The following is a 19,931-nucleotide window of genomic DNA, read 5'->3' on the forward strand; positions in this document are numbered from 1 at the left end:
CTAACTGGTTTGAGATTTACAGTGGAAAATTTATCTCCTTGGTTTGTTAAAACAGGTCTCCTCTCTTCATGGTCCCAACTAGTGTTTAAGGCAGACTCAGCACAACAACAATCTGAAAGCACCTTTGCCCTTGTAGCTCAGCAAGAAACACTCTCCATATCTTGCCTTGTCAAAGCCAATTCAGTTTCGATTTTAAGTCAGTTTGAGGCTCACCTCTTCCTCCCCAGTATGTCATACCCACTGCTCCCAAAATCAATCAGCACACATTAAAAACTTGAATTTTCACTGCTCTGCATGTGCTCGTGGTGGATCTAAAATATGCCAAAACCGGTATTTGATGAGCTCCAGCCCGGGCTCCGCTGCCTGGGGATGTACAGAGGAGCAGTGAGCAGGAAAGGCTCTGCAGGGACCAAAAATATGCTAATACAGGGCTGAAGAGTTTGAGGAGCGCTACAAGAGGCATCAAAACTGTGGTTACCTCCTTAAGGCTTGGCAGGAAGCTGCCAGAGAGTGCGGACACACGATAGGGGAATAAAAAGCAAGACTTGGTGAGGATAAGGCTAAATTAATTCATTGCTCCTGCAGATGCCAGAGAAGGAGCTGGAAGGATTCCCATGCCAACACCACACTCTGCAGGGGGACAAAAAACAGCCCAAGCCTCTGAGCTCGGATTGTTTCATGGAAGAGTCAAAAAATTGGGGAGTAAACAGACAAAACAAAGAGCAATGAGTCACAAGGATGTATTAGTAAGAATAAGGAAACTGTCATCCTTAGGCAACATTAATTCTGGACTTGGGAAAAGTCAAGGCAGCTTAGTCCATCTGGCCTAATGGAGCCATCTGGGCTCTCCAGAGGAATCAGCAACCATGTAGGTGAGGGAGATCTGAGCCGCAACAGGTTCAGGCTATCTGGATTTCCAAAACAGTTTTGCATCATCCTTCACTGAAGGATTTTGAGGAAACTAAGCTGCCATTAAAGTTCTGAGGAAACTAAGCTAAGACAAGAAGGTTTTTGCTTGGATAAGTAAGTAATAAGAAGAAAGGAATGTCCTTTGATGGAGGAAGGTCGCAGGAAGTCCTGCTAGGATTTGGGCTCTTCAAAATAACCTCAGAGTATCTGGGAAAGTAAAACAGCAAAGCTTGATGATTAATTCTACCACAACCAAAACCAGCACACTGATCCAATAACTCAGCAATTTACAGATAAGGGCTGACCACAAGGGCTGCAAAAAGAACATGCAGGACTGAGTGACCAGGTAATAAAATCAATCAACCAAGGAATAAAGTAGAGCTTGAAGAAGGTTCCAGGAAGAGAAGAAATTATAACTGGTTGTGCTCACTCTTATCCTCTTCCCAAGGAAGACACAAGGCCAGAAACCCTGCCCAGAGGGAATCACAGGAGGCTCTGCTCACCCATTTGACACCAGGACCAAACTTGCAGCCGTGTGTGGGCCTCCTCACCAAAGGCTTCGTCTTGGAGACAGTGTTTTTTACTTTTGCAACTCTTCTGCTTTGTAGGAGAAACTGTAACTTGGTTCCAGATGTCACATTTTTATCTCTCTCCTAGTTTTCCATGACTTTTCAAAGAAGTCTGGCAGCAATTTGAGACATTCATTAGTCAGTTATTTCTAAAGCATGTTACCAGGACAGAATTTTGAGTTGTGTAATGTCTGTGTTTTTCATATACTCCCATAGCCTACGCTTTAATCAAGAGTTATTTATTACAAGTTTTCTTTAATTCCGGTTTGCCTACCACATTTCATTTGGGCTTTTCTTCAACAAGTCACATTCACACACACAAAAATGCTCAGAAGCTCAGCCGTTTTGGAATACTTGAGTTGATTCCCATTTTTACTTATTAGCTTCTTCAGAAGGGAAAAAAATTAAATATTCAGTGAAATAGAGTGAAGGTTGAAAAAATATACTACTCAGAAAAAGTCTGTCTATTAAACCCACCTTGTGGCCACAGAGGTGTTTGCAAATCAGGGAATGTATAGTTAACACACAATTTTGCTCTGGAAGGTGCCTGTGGAAAGGGAACTGGTTTTGTCTCAAGCAAAGAAATGTTACATCTGTTTTAGTCTTGTTGCTTTACAGATTTAAGTGATGGTGATGAAGTTCACATCTACTTAAGAGCTGCCCCCAGAATACAAGGGTCCTCCTTGATATGATCATCACAGAGTTCCAGTTAAAAACACTTGGGCACCAACCCTATGGCACAGGACCAGGGTTAGGAAAGAAGAGAAGAGTCATAAGCCATGATCTCTAAATTAAAAAAAAAACAAAGGTCTCAGAGTGAAACAGTCCCAAGGGAACAGAAATAGTATTTGCAGAATGTTAACGTTTTTAAAGAGTCCTTGTCCTTTACATATTCAAACCAAAAATCCCCTACCAGTGGTGCCCCAAAGCCCCAGTTCTTCCCAAATCCAGACTTTTGTGAGCTTTAATTTTTCTGCTTCAGGCAGAGCTGCAGGGACAGCCAAGGGATCACAGACAGAGATTAGCAAGATCCTCCTGCTATGAAAAAAATAATGATAAATTACTACTTAAAGTTAACCTTTAAGTTCACCTGAGCTCTCCCTTATGGCCTTGTTGGGATCAGAGGCAGCAGCCTACACCCCTCAGCGGAGCTGCTCCAGCAGTGGTGATGTGCTGGCTCTGGCAGCACAGCTGGGCCCAACACCTTCCCCTCTGCCCCTCTGTGCTCTCTTCCCACATCCCAGCAGGATTACTGTGTGCTGGGCCACGCTACAGCCAAGAGCCAGATGCTTGGAGGATGATTTTGACTGATTTCAATCATCTGGGTGACAGAACTGCTACATAATATATCATCAGTGTGAGCAGAAGCAGAGAATTTCTTTTGCTGTCACTGTGATAACTGAACTACACTCCTGGCCAAGCTCTCTCTAGATGAATAGGCATCACTGCATTAGCATGTTAATTTATAGATGAAAAATAACCCTACAACAGAAACTCGAGATTATTAATTTGAAGAAGAAAAACTTAGAACCCAACTGATACCCTAAAATCAGTGTGTTCAAGCTTCAGTGACAGAATACAGATCAAGTCCAGTCCTAACACAGAGGTTTTATCCTAATAAACACTCTTAACAGCAGAGACTGATATTTCCTTGGCTATAGTTATCTATTTTGTCAGCCTAAAGCACCAATGCACTGAGGGAGTCTGCTTGACCTTCAGCCCAAGGACATGATCACAACACACCCTTTAAACTCAAACTCCCATCCATCCTCTCATCTGATACTTTCAGCTCACTACCTCTCATATCTATTCATCCTCAACCTCATTGTTGCATCCCACCTCCTCCCACTGACCTTGTTCTCCCTTATTTCCATGCCTGAACCTCACTAACTTCCCAATACTCCCAAATCCAGTGTCCTCCTCAGACCTTCACCAAGACCAACTCCTACACACTCACATATAAATCCTCCCAACATACCAGGATGCTTATGGCTCAAAAAGGCACTCAAATAAAACCTTATCCCTGGAAACTAAGGCTGTTCAAAAAACACAAAATCCATTTGTTTGTACATGGCAAAATCCCTGGTTAAAACATTAGTGTAAATCTAGAAACTTGACAGCTTTAGGAAACAAAGTGGAATTGCAATAGCAAAAGCCACCAGCATCACAGATCTTAAGACAATATTGCATCAAATCAGCTTAATTCTGAAATTGCTCAGTCTGTAGCTCTTTTCTCTTTATGATCTCAGCTGTAATTTCAAGAATTTCAGTTTCCACATCTTTTCTTTCTGACCCACTGTGCTGGGTTTACATGGCAAGGTTTTGGCAGTGGGAGGTGCAGGGGTGGCCTCTGTGAGAAGACACTCAAAGCTGCCTCCAGGTTAGAAGGAGCCAGCTCCATGATGGACTTGTGGCTGGCCAAGGATGAGCCCTTCTACAGTACCTCTGGGATAACAGACTTAGGAAAGGGTAAAAGATGTTGTGCAGCAGCTGGGAACGAGGAGTGAGAAGATGTGAGAGAAATAGCCCAGGTGTCAGAGCAGACAAAAATCCCTGCAAAACACCACAAATCCATGGTGACACAGGTTGTGCCACTCTGATCCATGGAGGACCACAGAGGGTGTGCCCTGAAGGAGCTGCAAGCCTTTGGAGAGAGAGCCCATGCTGCAGCAGTTTTCTGGCAGGACCTAGGACCCCATGGGGAGCCCACACTGCTTCAGCCTGTTCCTGAAGGACTGTACTCCATGGAAAGGATCCATTCCAGAGCAGATCCTGAAGAACTGCAGCCTGTGGAAAGGACTCACACTGCAGCTCTTGGTGAAGGACTGTCTCCCAAGGGAAGGACTCCACAATGGAGCAGGGGAAGAGCGTGAGGAGGAAGGCTGGGTGGGCACCTGGTTCCAACTAGAAATCTGAACTCCCACTTACTAAAATAATCATATACTGGATTAAATGAGTCTTCACATCCCCACTTTCAAGTCACCAGTATGATCCCATAGGAACACATTCCCTCTCTTTTCTTACAGCGGCAACATTAAAGGCCTCTGCTCTTCCCTTCACCCTGCAGGGCTGATCCCTGTCAGTCGGGGGGATGCCCATCTTACAGCCTCTGGCTCTGCCTCTTTCTTCTCACCGTGCCCTTCTCAGTGCTTTGCATCCCATCTTCAGCACTACAGGTGTTCAAACACAAGCTTTGCTATGATCTTCACCAATCACTTTGCTTTTTCAGTGATTCCCTTCTTAGTTGACCCATCACTTATTTGCACCCACTTCAGAAGGAAGATACACAGTAAACACCTCCACTCAATTCTTCCAACAGCCTCTCCCAGGCCCAATCCTTACCAGTAGGTTCTTGCTTCCTGGGATTTCATGACTGGTTTAGGCTAAGCCAATGAATTCCTCCACCAAATGGGCAGTCACAGAAGGGCTGAGGTTGGAAAGGACTTCCAGAGATCATCTGGTCATCCAACAGCCCTGTTCAAGCAGGGCCACATAGAGCTGGTTGCATAGAATGTGACTAGATGGCTTTTGAACACTCTCCAAGGATAGAGACTCCACAACCTCCTTAAGCAACCTCTCCCAGTGCCAAGGCTGCCTTCGGCCTTCACACTCCCAATGAGCTCTTCTTTGCTGGTGAGTATGAGGTCCAGCTGAGCACCTGTCATTGGCTTCCCTGTTGGAATCATTTGGCTCAGGACATGATCATCACAGCTGCCCAGGAACCTCCTGGGCTGTTTATACCCTGCCAGGTTGTCCCACTAGCACAGATGAGGATAGTTGATGTCCCCCATGGACCAGAATCTGTGAATGTGAGGTCTGTAGGTAGCCTCACCCACTGTTCTTCCAGGCCAGGTGGCCTGCAGCAGACACTACAATGTTACCCGCATCTTCAATCCCGATCCAGAAGCTCTCAGTTGGCTGTTCACCCATCCCCAGGTAGAGCTCCAGGCACTCCAGCTGCTGCCTCGCATACAGGACAACTCCCCTTTCCTTGTCTACTTAGCCTGTCCTTCCTAAAGAGCCTGTGTCCCTCCATCACAACACTCCAGTCATGCAACACGTCCCATCACAACCAGAGTCCAACACAACCAGTCATGCAACACGCCAACACAACCAGAGTCCTGAGACAGCACACAGATCGTGGAGTGGTTTGGGTTGGAAGGGACCTTAAGGCTCATCTTGTTCCACACCCTGCCATGAGCAGGGACACCTTCCACTAGGTTGTTCCAGGCCTGGCCTTGAACACTTTCAGGGATGGGGCAGCCACAGCATCTCTGGTTCTCCAGTTCTTTGTGTTTATTCCCCATGGCGTATGCATCACCATTAGACACTTGAGAGGCAGGACTGAGCAGATCACCACCACCGGAGAGGAGCTCTCATGGCCCTGCCCATCTTCCCCAGAGCTCTGCAGTCACTTTTGATACTCTCCAGGTTGCCTGGGGCAACACCATTGGTGACCACATGGAAAAAGAATGTGGGAGCAGGATTCTTCCTGTTAGTGCCAGTAGACATCAGCTTCCAGCCTCAGTTCCCATCCTCCCCAAGACAGCCTCTGTCCCAGCTGTTCCCTCCTCCTTGCTCTCAGACATGTCCTGAACCCCAGTTCACACTCCTGCTCCTTCTCCTCTTCCCCCAGCTGCTCCCATTCCCCGGGGGCTGCAGGAGCACCAGGGCCATGCAGGCAGGCGTAGGTGGGGGAGGAGGAGAGGGTGGGATTGTTGCCTCGAGGCAACAGATCACACACTGATTTAAGCAGACCATGGAGCCACACCCTGGCTTTTCTTCCTCCTCACCCCATACTCTGGTGTGGCCTCAGGGTGCAGGCTCTGCTCTCCTGCCACTCATCCCTTTGTCTGTGCTCCCAGTGATCCTTGCCTGGAGCTCTGTTCCCCCAGCCTGCTTTCAATCATAACATCTTCCATCCCTTTGCTTCTACAAAACCCATTGGGAAAATTTCCATATAAAACAAAATCCATCCTCTCTCATACCTAAGGACTGCATTAATCACCCTTGGTTCTGGAGAGAGACAAAGCAGTGCTTTATGGGGCCAAGGGTTTTTTTTTTGTTGATTTTCAACTCTCTTGTTTTCTAAATTAAAACACAAACTTGGGAAAGGGGGAAAGGAAGAGAAAAATAGCAAAAATACAGCTGCTGCCTTTCTTTTTTGCTGCTGGGAAATTACCAGGGCAGCATGTGGTCCTACTAGCTACTGTCAAGTTTTAGTCAATAAATAATAAAGCACTGATTTAAGAGGGGGAAGGAAGAAGAAAAAGAAAAGGCAGCAATAAAATTGGTTTTATATAACTTCAGTGGAGGTGGTGTGTAAACAGGATACGTCACAACTCATTGAAAAATTCTTACTGGACAAAAAAACAAACACACAAAGGTTCAAGAAAATTCAGAGGTCCCTGGTTTTTATTTTGTACTTTGAGTTCTTAGCTACCTCGGTGGATTTTGGGTGGTCAAGGCAAAAAAGAGAGGGGAAAAAAAAAAAGATTTAAACATCTCTGGTTACCAGTAGATGGACAATTATGCCCAAGAGGGTCAGGAAGTACTTTGAATTCTTGCACATGTTACTGTGCACTGGTCTGTCCTTGCCCAGAAAACAAATAGGCTCTGTCTCAAAGCCAGTTTGTGTCTTTTGTTCCGTTACTTCTGCTGCAAACCTCTTCCGGAACTCACTCCTCTGATGATTACATACTGTCCTCTAATTTTCAGTGTAAATCTATTTCAGTTTGTTCTTGCATCACTGCTGCCCCTAAATTTAAAAGCTCCTTTCTATAGACATCATACCAGATACAGGACAAGAGTGGGTACAGAGGACAAAATGCACATCCAAAATGCAGGCACCAGGATCTGCATGGGCTTTGTTCCCTTCCTGTAATTTGAGCCGTGAAAACGCTAAAAAAACCCTGCCTGATGCTGATGAACTGCCCAGGGCGATCCCTGAGAGTACAGAAAGTGCTTCTTTTTGGCAGATTTAGTTTCTGGTGGAAAAAAAGTGCCACTACTCTCACCTTAATCCTTTGTCTGCTTCAGTGCTGAAGGAGACCCACCCTCACTTACCAGGCCTTTGCCAAGATAATGGGTTTTTCATTTCCCCACAAGAGATCATCTTTCCATTTGTCTGCTCGTTCTTCCTTCACGTATTTCCATCTATCTTGATAAATACAAACAGTACACTCCTCTCCATCTCAAGGGAAGCAAGAGGGAGCATTACCACAGCCCTGCCTGGTTCTGCAGGTTGACTTAAATCCCCTACACAATTGTCACCTCGGTCATTCAGGGACTTCTCATGACCAAACATCCTGCTTTTAGTTGTTTTTCATCCCATTATTACTCAGTCTTCAAGATCACTAGGCCCTCCTTTAAAATATTCCAAATTTTCCATGACTTCCTACTTTGTTGGTTGGGTTTAGCAAACTTTTCTAACATTCAGCCTCCAAGGTCCTTAACACAAACATTAACTGCAGAGGAACCTCAAGCCATTCCTCAGGAGATTTCACAAGAACCCGATCAGAGCTGCAGTTATTTATCTGATTCTACTCCACCCTCCTAATCCAACTTCTCCAGTACATCCATTGCCCACATGGCACTCTAACAACCATTTTCATTGAACATCACGATGAGGATCTACCCATTTCTCTACTCCAAAAATATATGTGTATCAGACTAATTTGGCATAAACTACAGCTATTTAAATATCTCTCCCCCCCCCCCCATATCTTGCTCTAGAACACAACACCACTGTATCAGACCAAACTGACCTGAAGTTACACGAAACATCTGCTACCACCTTTTGAATATGTGGATGAGCATAATGCCTAAATGCAGCACAGCTTCTGGTTTGAACAAAATCCAGCCTACCAGCTATTCAAATTCCCATGCTGCTTCCTTCCTGCAGTTCAGCCATGGAAAAGCAGTACCTGGATCCCATCAAGCACCTCAATTCACAAGTTTGCAAAAATTGCAGAATTGGCCTCACTATTTGCCAAAGAAAGGCAAAGTCACTGTGATCCATTATGACGACCCACTCAAAACATCCACCCAGTAAACCCAGTTCTTTCTGTTTCTGAAGTGGGTTATTCCAGTCTGTATCCTCCCTGTAAGACACGGAGATCCCACTGCCATGCTTGGCTGGGAGGAATCGCCCTCATCCTACATATATTCTGTACCAAAGTAAGCCAGGTAGGATTTCCCTGTTGTACTTTGAGCAACTGTGTACATGTTTACAATACAACATGAAGGTCAAGCTCTCAAACATTTTTCTAAAGGTCTTTCCACTCCACCTTCTCAACCACAGCATCATCCCCTTCTCATCCTCCCATGCTCCAAATCTCCTCCTTTCCCTGCTGTCTAGACCACATCCCTATCTTCCTTCCTTTCTGCAACACAACTGTGACTCAGCCATGTCATTCTCATTTTGGCCACACCTAGGAAAGTAATTTACCTGTTATCTGTCCTATTAAGGTGGGATTCACCCAAGGCCATGCAGAAATATAACACCAAGTATTTCCCAAGCCACCAACTGGAACAAAGAGAAAACTCAACAATCCCCTTTTAAACAGCTCCGGGCAACATGAAAATGTCAAAGTAATTCACAAAGTCATGGTAAGAAATTCCAATTAAAGTGAGAAGTCTTAAGTATCAACAGAGGATAAGTTTTCTCATGGAGCAGAGCTAGCTGAGGCTCTTCCCCCTCTTCAATCCAATCATTCTGGCCTCTTACCACAGTGTGCTCATCCTTCAGCTTATGGGTAACTGAAAACATCATATTGAAAAGTAAGTCTCTTTCCTGCTACTTCTTTTCTCCATCAACCCTGTTGGATCATCCCTTTCCTTCTTAGCAAGGTGCCACGCCAGTGTCATATAAGGTCCAAAATGGTTTTGGAGTTAAAAGCACCATAACTGAGCACTTCAAAGCCTGTTCGGCCTCTTAAATTATGGTCACATTGGATGTGCATGTTAATAATCCAGACTTGGTGTCATTTAACAGAAGAGCTTCCAAGAACACCGATCAAAAATCCACCTGGCTTATTTTCCATAGGTCACAGGTCTCCACCTAGTACAAATCCAGGTGCTGTGGGTAAATTGCTTTTACATGTTGCCTTCAGCCAAAGACACTCTTACATTATACTTTCTTTCACCCTTTCCAAGAATCCTCTCTTTAAGGGATGATCTGGTACCAAACATCTGAATAATATAATAATAATGGCCAGTCTTCGCGAGCGAAGATCCGGGGAAGGTCTTTGCACCTTCCAGCCTGCGCATTGGATTTTTTTAGGTGAGACACAGTGTGCGCGGAACTGAGCCCACCCTTTAATCCTAAGGTTCATCTGCCGGGGCCAAGCGAGCTTGGACGGTGGCAGCGAGGTCCTCAGGACGTAGATGGATTGCCTTTTTAAGGGCTAATGAGCTCCATCAGCCCGGGAGTGGCCCTGACTGGGAATCGAACCCGGGTCTCGGCGGTGACAGCGCCGCGCCCTTACCACTATACCACCAGGGGCTCCAAAACAAACATCTGAGTAGTCACAGACTAAAAGCTTTTGGCCTGATACAGTGGGGACCTACCCTGCTACTTCTTCAAGCTCTTTAAAAGGCATAAATTAAGCCATGGTTTTACAAGGAAAATATCAGTACTTCATAGTTTCTCAAGAAGGCATGGCAAAGAGTTTGTGCCTGAATTCTGGGATTAAGGAAGAAATTTTAAAAATATTAAAAAATTTCCAAATTATCAGAGTTGCAATTTTTGGCTAGCTTTAAGAAACAATGACAATCCCACTCCATACTATCGTTTCAATACGAGTGAGAAAGGCATCAGGTATAGAGGAAGAAATACACACTGTTTTTTGCTCAAATGCATAAAATTATGATAACCACCAGATAATTAGCCTCTTGAGATCTAGGGATGTGATTCATGTCCGAGCTTGCTCACCTCTGTTAATACTACCTCACCATCCTGACAGATCGTCCAGCCACAGCAGCATGCTCTGGATGAAGCATCAGTACATGACTGGTGTGTACTGTGGCTTTTTAATGACACATACCAGTAAATAAATGAACACCTTCTGCCCTGTGGACACTGTGGTTTTGAACCACTACTGGGGGGCACTAAAAGATGTTCACTAGAGCAGTGCCTTCCTCAGCAACACAGTTTCATAGTCAGAGAATCACAGAAGGCTTTGGGTTGGAAGGGACCTTAAAGATCATCCAGTTCCACTCCCCTGCCATGGGCAGGGACACCTTCCACTAGACCAGGTGGCTCCAAGCCCTGTCCCACCTGGTCTTGAACACTTCCAGGGATGGGGCAGCCACAGTTTCTCTGGGTCCCACCATCCTCACAGGGAAGGATTTCTTCCTAACGTCTCATTTCTACCCCTGTCTGAAAATACAAGTGTCCCGGCACAACTCTGGAGTTGGAGTCCTGGGTTTTCAACCACTTCAACCATCTAAGAAAGTGTTTGCGAAATCAGTCACTTGATCCTCTCCTACTCATACTAACATTCCTCTTTTTCCTGACCAAAATAAGGAATTAATTTCCTTAACAGAGAGCCAGGGGTATCCACAGTACCACCTCAGGAGGAGATTGGCCAGTTTCTGTTCTCCTATTCCAGTTTATGATGCACATTCAAACACAGCTTTATCTATGGCCTTCCCACACCATGATTAATATCATTATTATGTTCATTAATACCCAAAATGCAAACACTTCATCTCCTCAGACCTCATTACTGCTGGGGGCTAATCAGTGTGTTACCCACGTGAGACAAGGGATGACAAGGCCATCCACACTTTCTTCCCTGGACAGCTCAGAGAATTTCACCCATCCTTTTACCCTCTCAGCCCAGTGCCACCAGAACCCCTGGGTTCTGGTAGAAGGCACCAGGATGTTTTCCATCAGCTCCTGCTAAATCCAGAGGCACACATTTACAGGCATATGGGCACAAAGCCTTATTTCCTTTAGAAATATAAGAGCTTTATTGAAACAGATGTTCTGGGAACAGCACGGAGCACCACTGAGCAGCCTGGAGGACAGCAGATACAGTGGAAAAGGACTCCCAGAGCAGTCCATGCATCCTGTGGAGTATTAGCATGGGAAGATCAAACAGGGAGGAGCTTGTTCCACAAGCTCAAAAGTAGCCTCTTTTTCCAATGCTTCTGTTCAGAAAAATACTGCAAAAATAATCTCACATCTAGCAGAACAACTTGGAAGTGAGAGGTTTAAACTCTGTTCTTGGTTAAGTTACAGAATAAATTATTTTATTACAAGCTAAAAATACTATCAGACATCCTTTCCCTCTTTAAGGACCTCTTGAATTGATAATCGCACAACAGAAATAGGAAATACATTTTTAATGCCACTGATTAACATTTTAGCTCACTTTGGAGCATTCACTGTATCCCTTCTCCTGTAGGTTTTAATGTCAGACTGCCGACATTTCCTAAAAATGCATTATAGTTGAAAAATAAGTTGGGGTGTTGACAGAGAGCAGTGCTCAGTGGGTTGCCTCAGGCAAGAAAACTGATTACGTGGCCACACTGATCCCTTCTGGCTTTGCCAATTTTTATGACATCAAAACCATTCAGCCATAATCTATTTCGTTTTGTGGCTGATGAATTTAAGATAACAAAGCACCCAAATGGGACCACAGCAACCTCAATACTCCTGTAAGTCATTCAAGGAGCACAGGGAGGTTCTGGAGTGTGCAGGTGCTATGAAAGCCATAGCAGACATCCGGTCATCCCCCCAAAATGTTGACACAGAGTCCTTGTTTGCGGAACCCTTGCACTGGGGAGCCTGCCAGCTCTGCTGGCAGCCATACTGACCTGAAAAGCTTTCTCCCCCATCCAAAGAGATAAGGAGAAAGAATTCCTCCTCCTCTTCCAACTTAGGGTTGGTTAATACTTAAACAGGCTTGACTGTGACTTCCAAAATTAAAGCCATAAATAAAGCGTATGCTTTTAGTACACACTGAAGACCATCTCCTCCCCTTCATCATGAGAATCCTAAGCTGGAGTTATTAAGGGGATTCCAATTCTCTGCCTGTACCTGTAAGGGAGGTCCACCAAGGCAGTGGATACCCGAGCACAGCAGCACACGAGGAAGGCAGGAAACCATTAACAAGGCTCTTGAACCCTCCTATGCAGTCATGGCACCCACTTATTCCTCTGCCATCCAAAAGGCAAAAATAGCCAAAACCAGCCCTCCACCCCATGTGCTGCAGGGCTCGGCTCTCGGACAGGCCCATCCCAACACCTGACCATGCCGCAGCAAAAGCACCCGATGTGCAAAGCATTACACGGAAGGTTCTGGCACAAGTTCCAGGAAAGGAAAGATTAAACTGTGTCAGATCTCCTCCAGCCACGCTTAGAGCACAAAAAGCTGTTTCAGATAATGCTTTGCTGATCCTCCCCTACAGCACTAATGCACACCTCATCCAGAAGATCTTTGATCTCCAGTAGCTTCCTTTGATACTCAAGGATCTCCACAGTCTCCTTACTATGCTCTTTTTACTAGCAAAGGGTAAAAAGAGGGCAAGTAAGCAACACTAAACATCTCTTCATGCGCACACGTCTGGGCTTATGTGCATCCCATGCATACCCCACAAATCCTCCCCACGAGCACTTTTTTAGGCAAAGTGACTCATTTGCCACCACCATGCTTATTTTTTTCCCCTTGAGGACAATCTTTTTAAACTCAGAGAGATTTAACTAACAACATTAAAATGATGACTTACCAGTCTCTCATTATCTTCTAAGGTTCTCTGGTAATGAGCTGCTAAAGAAGCATAATCCTGCTCCTGCTTGTTACACTCCAAACACTTAAGTCCATGACGGATTAGCCTCTGTGGGTCCTTGTAGAGAGGCAAGGCTGGCTGAGTGTTCGCAGAAATCCCCACCCCACCTCCTGAAGCAGCACTGGACTTGGGTGGAGGAGAGGACGAGTGCAAAGTCTGAGAAGCCGGAGAGGCTGAAGAGCTTGTAGGAGAAAGTGAAAACATTTGGTCTACGGAAATTGGTTTCATGAGCAGCTGAGAACACTGCATGATAAATCCTTTGCTCTTGTGATCTCGTGCATGCTTAAGCAAGCTACACTTATTAAAAAAAAGGAGCATAGTTGAACACTGTGTGCACATGACTTCAATGTGAACGCTTCGCCTACTATAGTGTTGAGTCAGGCTTTTCTCTAAGGCAAACGAGTCCCCACATTCCAGGCAACAATACCCAGAGGCAGGTAAATTAATACTGGTGTCAGGTGGAGGGCTGAGGTTCGGAGTATATATGGGCACTGGGTTGGCACTGTGCAGCACCTTCTGGAATGCCTCCATGACAACGGGAGCAGCTTTCTTGACTTGGTGCACCAATGGCACCGACATCTGTGTCACCTGAGGCTGGTTCCGCCTCTGCGCTGATGACTTTGCCGTAACAGAAGCAGCAACACTGTGGGGGACCAAGTTGAGATTTGCCAAGTGAACGGCTTTGGGAAGAAGGCCAGAGGAGGTGGTGGCATTGGATGGCTGCGTCACCATACCCTGCTGCTGCCTCTTGACACCAACTTTTATGGAACCGCTGCCACAGTTTGGCAGTGGAGATAAGGACACAGTACAAGTGTTGTTTGCAATATCCATCCTTATACTGTCTGAGTAAGGACTTGTTATGTTTGACAGCTGGATAGCCACAGCAGCCCCGTTTTTGGTTGAATTCCTGCCAGCCTCACTTTCCATAGCTGCACTAGTGTCAGGGGATGGGAAAGATTTGATAAACTCTTCAGCAGAGGTTTCCGCAGGTGACTCTTCTGAAGATTTCCCCAACTCATCATTTTCTGGCAAAATTCTAGTTACAGTCCTTTTAATTTCACCAGAGGATGTCTTGATAGTCTTTATTCTAACTTTGGGAATTGCTGGCGGAGAGACAGCTGCCATGGAAGGAGAGGCTTTCCCACTGCTGTCACTGCATACACTATGAGGACTCTCAGGCTGCTTGCTGGCCCTCCTGACCACCTCCAAGGGGCTTCGGGGACTCTTTGGTGACTTGGGCATTTTTGGACTTCCCTTCATCCCGTCTTTAAAAAGACCAGGTTCCTTGGTAAGATTTGGCTGATCACCTTTTGGAATACACGCAACCTTTTTGGCCTGAAGAGCTACTAATGCTGCCACGCAGGATGACAATTTGGAATGAGTTGGTTTTAACCTCTGCCGAGGCGGGACTGATGAAGACATATTCAGCTCGTGCACAGACCCCTTACTGTCTCCTAAATTACTCCGAGGGAGGTCTCCAAACACCAAGCCTTCTCCAAGAAAGCTGTTGCTATCTACCAAGTCCTTGCTTGACTCCACAAACCGCTCTGCTGCCTTGTCCTGCTCTCTCCTGTTCATTTCCAGTCTATTCTCTGGCTGGCAGTGGATTTCCATCTTCTGTTCCTTTTTACAGTACTGATCAAACATGCTTAATTCAGGCTCTGGCACCTTCTTAAGATGATCCAGGACCAAAGCTCCTGTCGGTATATACACTGAAGGCGGAGGAAAATAGGGAGTTTGGGCATGTTTGGGTTTATCCCCAATACTGTTTTCTCTGAACGTGTCCTCTGGTTCAGGGCTGGAAATGGGGCTAAACTGACTAAATGTCGGCAAAGGCTCTGACTTGGACTGGTCTAGTTTATCAGAGTAACCTCTGGAGCTGTCACCATTAATAAAAGTTGACTCAAATTTGCCATAATTATGGACTAAAGCATGAGCCTCTGCTGGCAGATCAGACCCACGAAACCCATTGTGTAACAGACTGGTTCCGAGGTGATTCCCCTCCTTTTCTGCCTCAAAGGACTCCTGGCGACTCGTGTTCTTCACGATCACACTCACAACAGGCGCATCAGAGGGAGGCAGAGAGTGGGACAAGGACGCGTTCTCATCGATGCACATTCCCGATGACTTCAGGTGATTTTCACTCTCCTCCCCAGCTGACGGGATGGTCTCCTTGGCATCCAGGCTAGTCGGGTCGGGGATATCAAAAGCAGCCAAGAGGTCATCAAAGTCGGGGGTTTTCATGTCCCCCATGATGAAAGCTATGATCAAAAGCACAAAAAAAATGTTGTAAGGTACATTTCCCCCATGGACAAACTTTGTAATACTCATTTGCATCAACATCTGTGACAAAAACCACAGCTACCCAAAGGCCAGTTATGGGCAGAGCTGCTCCCAAGCAGCATGGTAGGAGACAGCATCTCCTTCTCCCAGGATCCCCAACAGCAGAGCTTTTACATGACACCAAGCTCATGCAGGGGACATCTTTTCAATCTGTCAGGTGCATCACTTCTCCAAAACCAGTCGTTGTCATGAGCCTCAACAGAAAAGGTTCTGAATTACATTAGTACATGGGTTTTTGCTGTTTGGTTGGAGTTTCTGTAGAACTAATCGCTTCAGATTCTCACATCTAAAGAACTCAGTCATCCTTCAAGGAAGAAAGGCAGGAGCAAACAGGTACTCCAAGAGAAACAGGCCTGAAAAGTGAGACGACTCCCTACCCTAAGCAATTTAAATAATAGAACTCTTCAGTAAATATTTCAATACTGCAGGTCCAACAAGGGTTATTTGAAACAGGGGCAATCCTTAATTAGGTAACCATGTGAGGCAAAACTGCCCAAAGACAGAATAAAGGACTGTATCCAAATCATCATAAAATGGTGTTCCCAGCCAGCAATCTCTTTGTAAGCCCTCCAGAAAGGAAGTTGGGACTTGGACACTCAAAACTGTGACCTACAACAGCAATAATCAGCTCTTATTAGATGCATAGTGAAAACTGACAGCATAGTAATTTGAACATTTGTGTTCACTAACATCAGGGATACTGGTTTTCTGCTGTTAAATCAAAACATTTTCAAGTTGGTGCAATATAGAGACTTCCCACTCATTTAATATGTTTTCCATTTAAAGCCCAAATGTATGTGCATTGATGTATGCTCTACGTAGGGGAGGGGAAAAAAAAACCCTGAAGAGTGTCAACAAAACTATCAGGGCACCAGTTCCTGCTTGGCAAGAAGCACCTACAGGCAAGGTAAGCTCTTCCATGCTCACTTGACTTAGGCTGCAACAGCTGCCAAAGCCGGTGGCAGGAGAGGGAGACAGACAGGGTGGCAGGATTTCAGGAGAAGGGGGAAGAGCTGGGAGCAGAGGTGCAGGCAGAGAGGAGGACCGTGAGACAAGATAGAGGAAGAGAGAGAAGCTGTCTGATGCCTTCCCAAAAGGCCCCTGATTTCAGGGTGCTCTCATTATTTATAGTTGGGTTTAAAAGTTCACCAAGCATCACATTCAAACCAAACAAAGCTCAACTCTTCTGGCCAGGCTGCTGGAATGGGGAACAACTCCCCAACCAGGAGAAATCACTTCAGGCTGGAGCACAAGGACACAGTGGTCTTCGAGCGTTAGCTCAGCCATGCCTTCAGACAAGTCCCAGAGGTGCTGCTTTGGTTAATCTACTGCCAAACACTTTGCAGAGATTTACTTGGCTTAAGAGTGGCTTGCTGTAGCTGAGCTTGAACACTTTCTTAAATTAAACCACAAATATGAACGCCCACAAAGGGCTGTGCAAGAATTTACAATCACATCCTTCAAGGAAGCGCAGCTGGGTGTGACATCCCTGGAAGCCCAGATTATCCACATGCTCCCCATCCCCAGCACTCAATAAGGACTTTGGGAACATCACAGATTACTGCAGTTGGCAAAGGCATGGACCTGAAACTTCCCCTTCCTTTGGGTGGGAAATGCTGTGCCAGCTGGGAGAGAGCTCTGCACCATGCAGCTCCCAAAATTTCTGGCACACAAATCCTTCCGCAAGAAAGGCACTTCATCCTTAACCTGACACGCTTAAGTTTTATACAGAGAAAAATGAGCCTGCCAATCACTCCTGACTTTCCCCTTCCCACTCTGGAACACCTCTCCACCTCTTCAGGTAAGGGTGTTTTAAAATCTGAGGCAAAATAAATCCCAGGTATGTGCAGCATCCCAAAATATCCTTTTCTTGGAAGAAACCTTACATTTTCAGAAGCTTTGGTACATCTTTGAGTTCTGTAAAAGGCCAATTTACTCTCTTTGCCACCACGACAGCACAAGTCTCTACTCAAGTATTTCTCCACAAAATCACATCTTAAACTTGTCATACACAAAGCTACAATTTCTCAAAATAAAGCAAAATTTGATCCAGATTTTAGAAAATATACATGTTATCAATAGAAGTGATTTTTAAATGACAAAATTTAAAATTTTTACTTAACACCATTTATCTCAAGAAAAAGAATATTGAAGGAAATTATGTAAACTAGCTTGTGAGGAAAGCTGAAAGTAAAGGCCTTTGTCCTTACTCCATCCTTCTTGTGCAAAGGAACCAAGTTTGGAATCTAATGAAAACATGGAGGTTGAGATTGGCAAAGCAGTAGGAAGGGTGAATAAAATGAGCTAAGAAGGACTTATGGAGTAGAACACATTTATCTCAATGTGCAAACCCAACCTCACTATAGCACCTTTCTCCACAGCTAAGGAAAACTAGAAGGCTCCAAGCTATCCAAAAAAACCCTGGGGAAAGATGTGAAACCCCAGGGCCTTGTGTCATCGATCAGCTTTCAAGTCAGGGAGAGGCACCACAGGACCCACATCCCACAGTCGCCCCATACAAACCTTTAGCTAGCGGTGCTATTCCCAGGGACTTTTGGAGATTGGAAGCAGATGCTCTACAGCTCCCAAACCAGTGTGTACCATACTGTTCAGGGAGGAGGTTTGAGATTGCCACCTAGTAGGAAAGCATGAAAACCCAATTACACCAAGGAAAGTAATCACAGAACAGCTGGGGTTGGAAGGGACCTTGAAGACTAGCTCCAACCCCCCTGCTGTGGGGGATTATTTATCATGAACATTATCATTCATAAATATTGCTAATTCTCCAAAACAGCAGTGTACAAGAGAAAACATTGCCAAGGACTGCTCACACGGGGCTGATGTCTCCGGGAAGGGATGCAGGGACTGCCTGCCGCGGGAATCCCTTGGGAAGGCAGGGATAGCAGGAGCCGGGGAGCGGCCGGGGAAGGGGGCAGCGGCCGCGCAGGGGCTGTCAGGGCTACGGGGAGAGGATAGGCACGGGGCAGCCGCAGCGGGCCGAGGGTTAAACCGGAGGGGCGGCTCAGTGGCAGGAGAAACCCGGGGCTGTAACACCAGTGAAAGTTTCAGGAAGCCGGTGCGGCTCTCGGTGTGAGTGGGGCCGCGGGGGTCTCGCCCGGCCCGTGGCATCCCCGCACCGGCCCCGGCCCACGCCATCCCCACCCGAGACAAAGGCTCGGCCCCGCCGACCCCCACGCTGACAGCCCGGCCCGGCCCGGCCCGGCCCCTCCGCACGTGGGCCGCCCGCCCAACTTAGTTTGTGCCGGCGCCGCCGGGCCGGGCCGGGCCGGGCCGGGCCGCCGCGGGTACCGCAACCGAGCAGGGGCCGGGGGGAGGCGGCGGCCCCGCGGGCCGGAAGAGCCGGTGTGGGCGCGCAGGGCACTGTGCGCCGGCGGCAGGGCCGCCGGCCCCGCCCGCGGGGCGGCAGCACCGCCCGGCCGCGGGGCCGGTGGGAGGGAGGGAGGGCGGAGGGCAGCGGGAGGGGCGGTCCCGGCGCGGCTGGGCCCGGGCGGGCGGGCAGGACTCACCCACGCAGGCGGCTCCTCCGGGCCCGCCAGGCCCCCGCGGCCTCACCCCGTACCGGGCACCAACGGCCGCAACATGGCGGCGGCGGCGGCGGGCGGGGCCGGGGGCGGAGCGGGGCGGGCTGGGCACGGCAGAATCGCCCCGCCTTCACTTCCCTTCCCTTCCCGCCCCGGCCACGGGGCCCTGCTGCTCCCGAGCCCCCCTCTACCGCCACCCCCGCCTCAAGGAGGCTCCTGAGAGAGGAGCCCCAGGGCCGAGCCCGGCCCGGCCCCGCCGCCCCCTCAGGCCGCCGGGCCCCGCGCTCCCGCTTCTCTGAGGTTTCCTCACCCAAAACTTGCCCAGAGAACAGCTCAGTCGCCGCTCGCTGTCTTTAACTGCTTCGTCATTGTGTCCCTAGTGCGGTTTGCCCGCAGTTAAACTGGTTGACCCCTGTCCCAGGGCGAGGATATGGGAAGCTCCAGCCTCATCCCAATCCCTGCGGAGGTGACGGAGCCAGTAACCCCTGGGGCCGTTTCCAAACACAGCACGGACAGGGAGATGTCTGGGATCAGTCAGTGAGGGTTACAAAGGGCTTACATCCCTGATAACCTGATGCCTTCTGCATCGAAATTACTAAAACGGTAGATTTAGATTAGAGATTACACAGCAATTCTTCGCTGTGAGGGTGGTGAGGCCCTGGCACAGGTTTCAAATAGAAGCTATGGCTGCTCCAACCCCGGAGTGTCAATGGCCAGGTTGGACAAGGCTTGGAGCAACCTGGTCTGGTGGAAGGTGTCCCTGCTCATGG

The 19,931-nt window shown here is 47.3% G+C and overlaps 1 protein-coding gene across 2 annotated transcripts in view; it reads right to left on the reverse strand.

The window, feature by feature from the left end:
• Positions 1-19,252, reverse strand: part of ZNF592 (zinc finger protein 592) — a 36,086-nt gene extending 16,834 nt beyond the window's left edge. The window contains exons 1-3 of one of the 2 annotated variants that reach the window (XM_050309195.1): positions 19,147-19,252; positions 18,143-18,254; positions 13,217-15,537 (exon numbers count right to left, since the gene is read on the reverse strand). In XM_050309195.1, coding sequence (XP_050165152.1) covers positions 13,217-15,529 — 2,313 coding nt within the window. In that variant the 5' untranslated portion in view covers positions 15,530-15,537; positions 18,143-18,254; positions 19,147-19,252. Of the gene's footprint in view, positions 1-13,216; positions 15,538-18,142; positions 18,255-18,450; positions 18,702-19,146 lie in introns of those variants that run through there. The other variant, XM_050309196.1, reaches the window with a different exon arrangement.
• Positions 19,253-19,931: the final 679 nt, after the last annotated feature.

The sequence above is a fragment of the Myiozetetes cayanensis genome, unplaced genomic scaffold, assembly GCF_022539395.1.
Source record: "Myiozetetes cayanensis isolate MyiCay16 unplaced genomic scaffold, myiCay2020 scf14, whole genome shotgun sequence".
Lineage (NCBI taxonomy): Eukaryota > Metazoa > Chordata > Aves > Passeriformes > Tyrannidae > Myiozetetes > Myiozetetes cayanensis.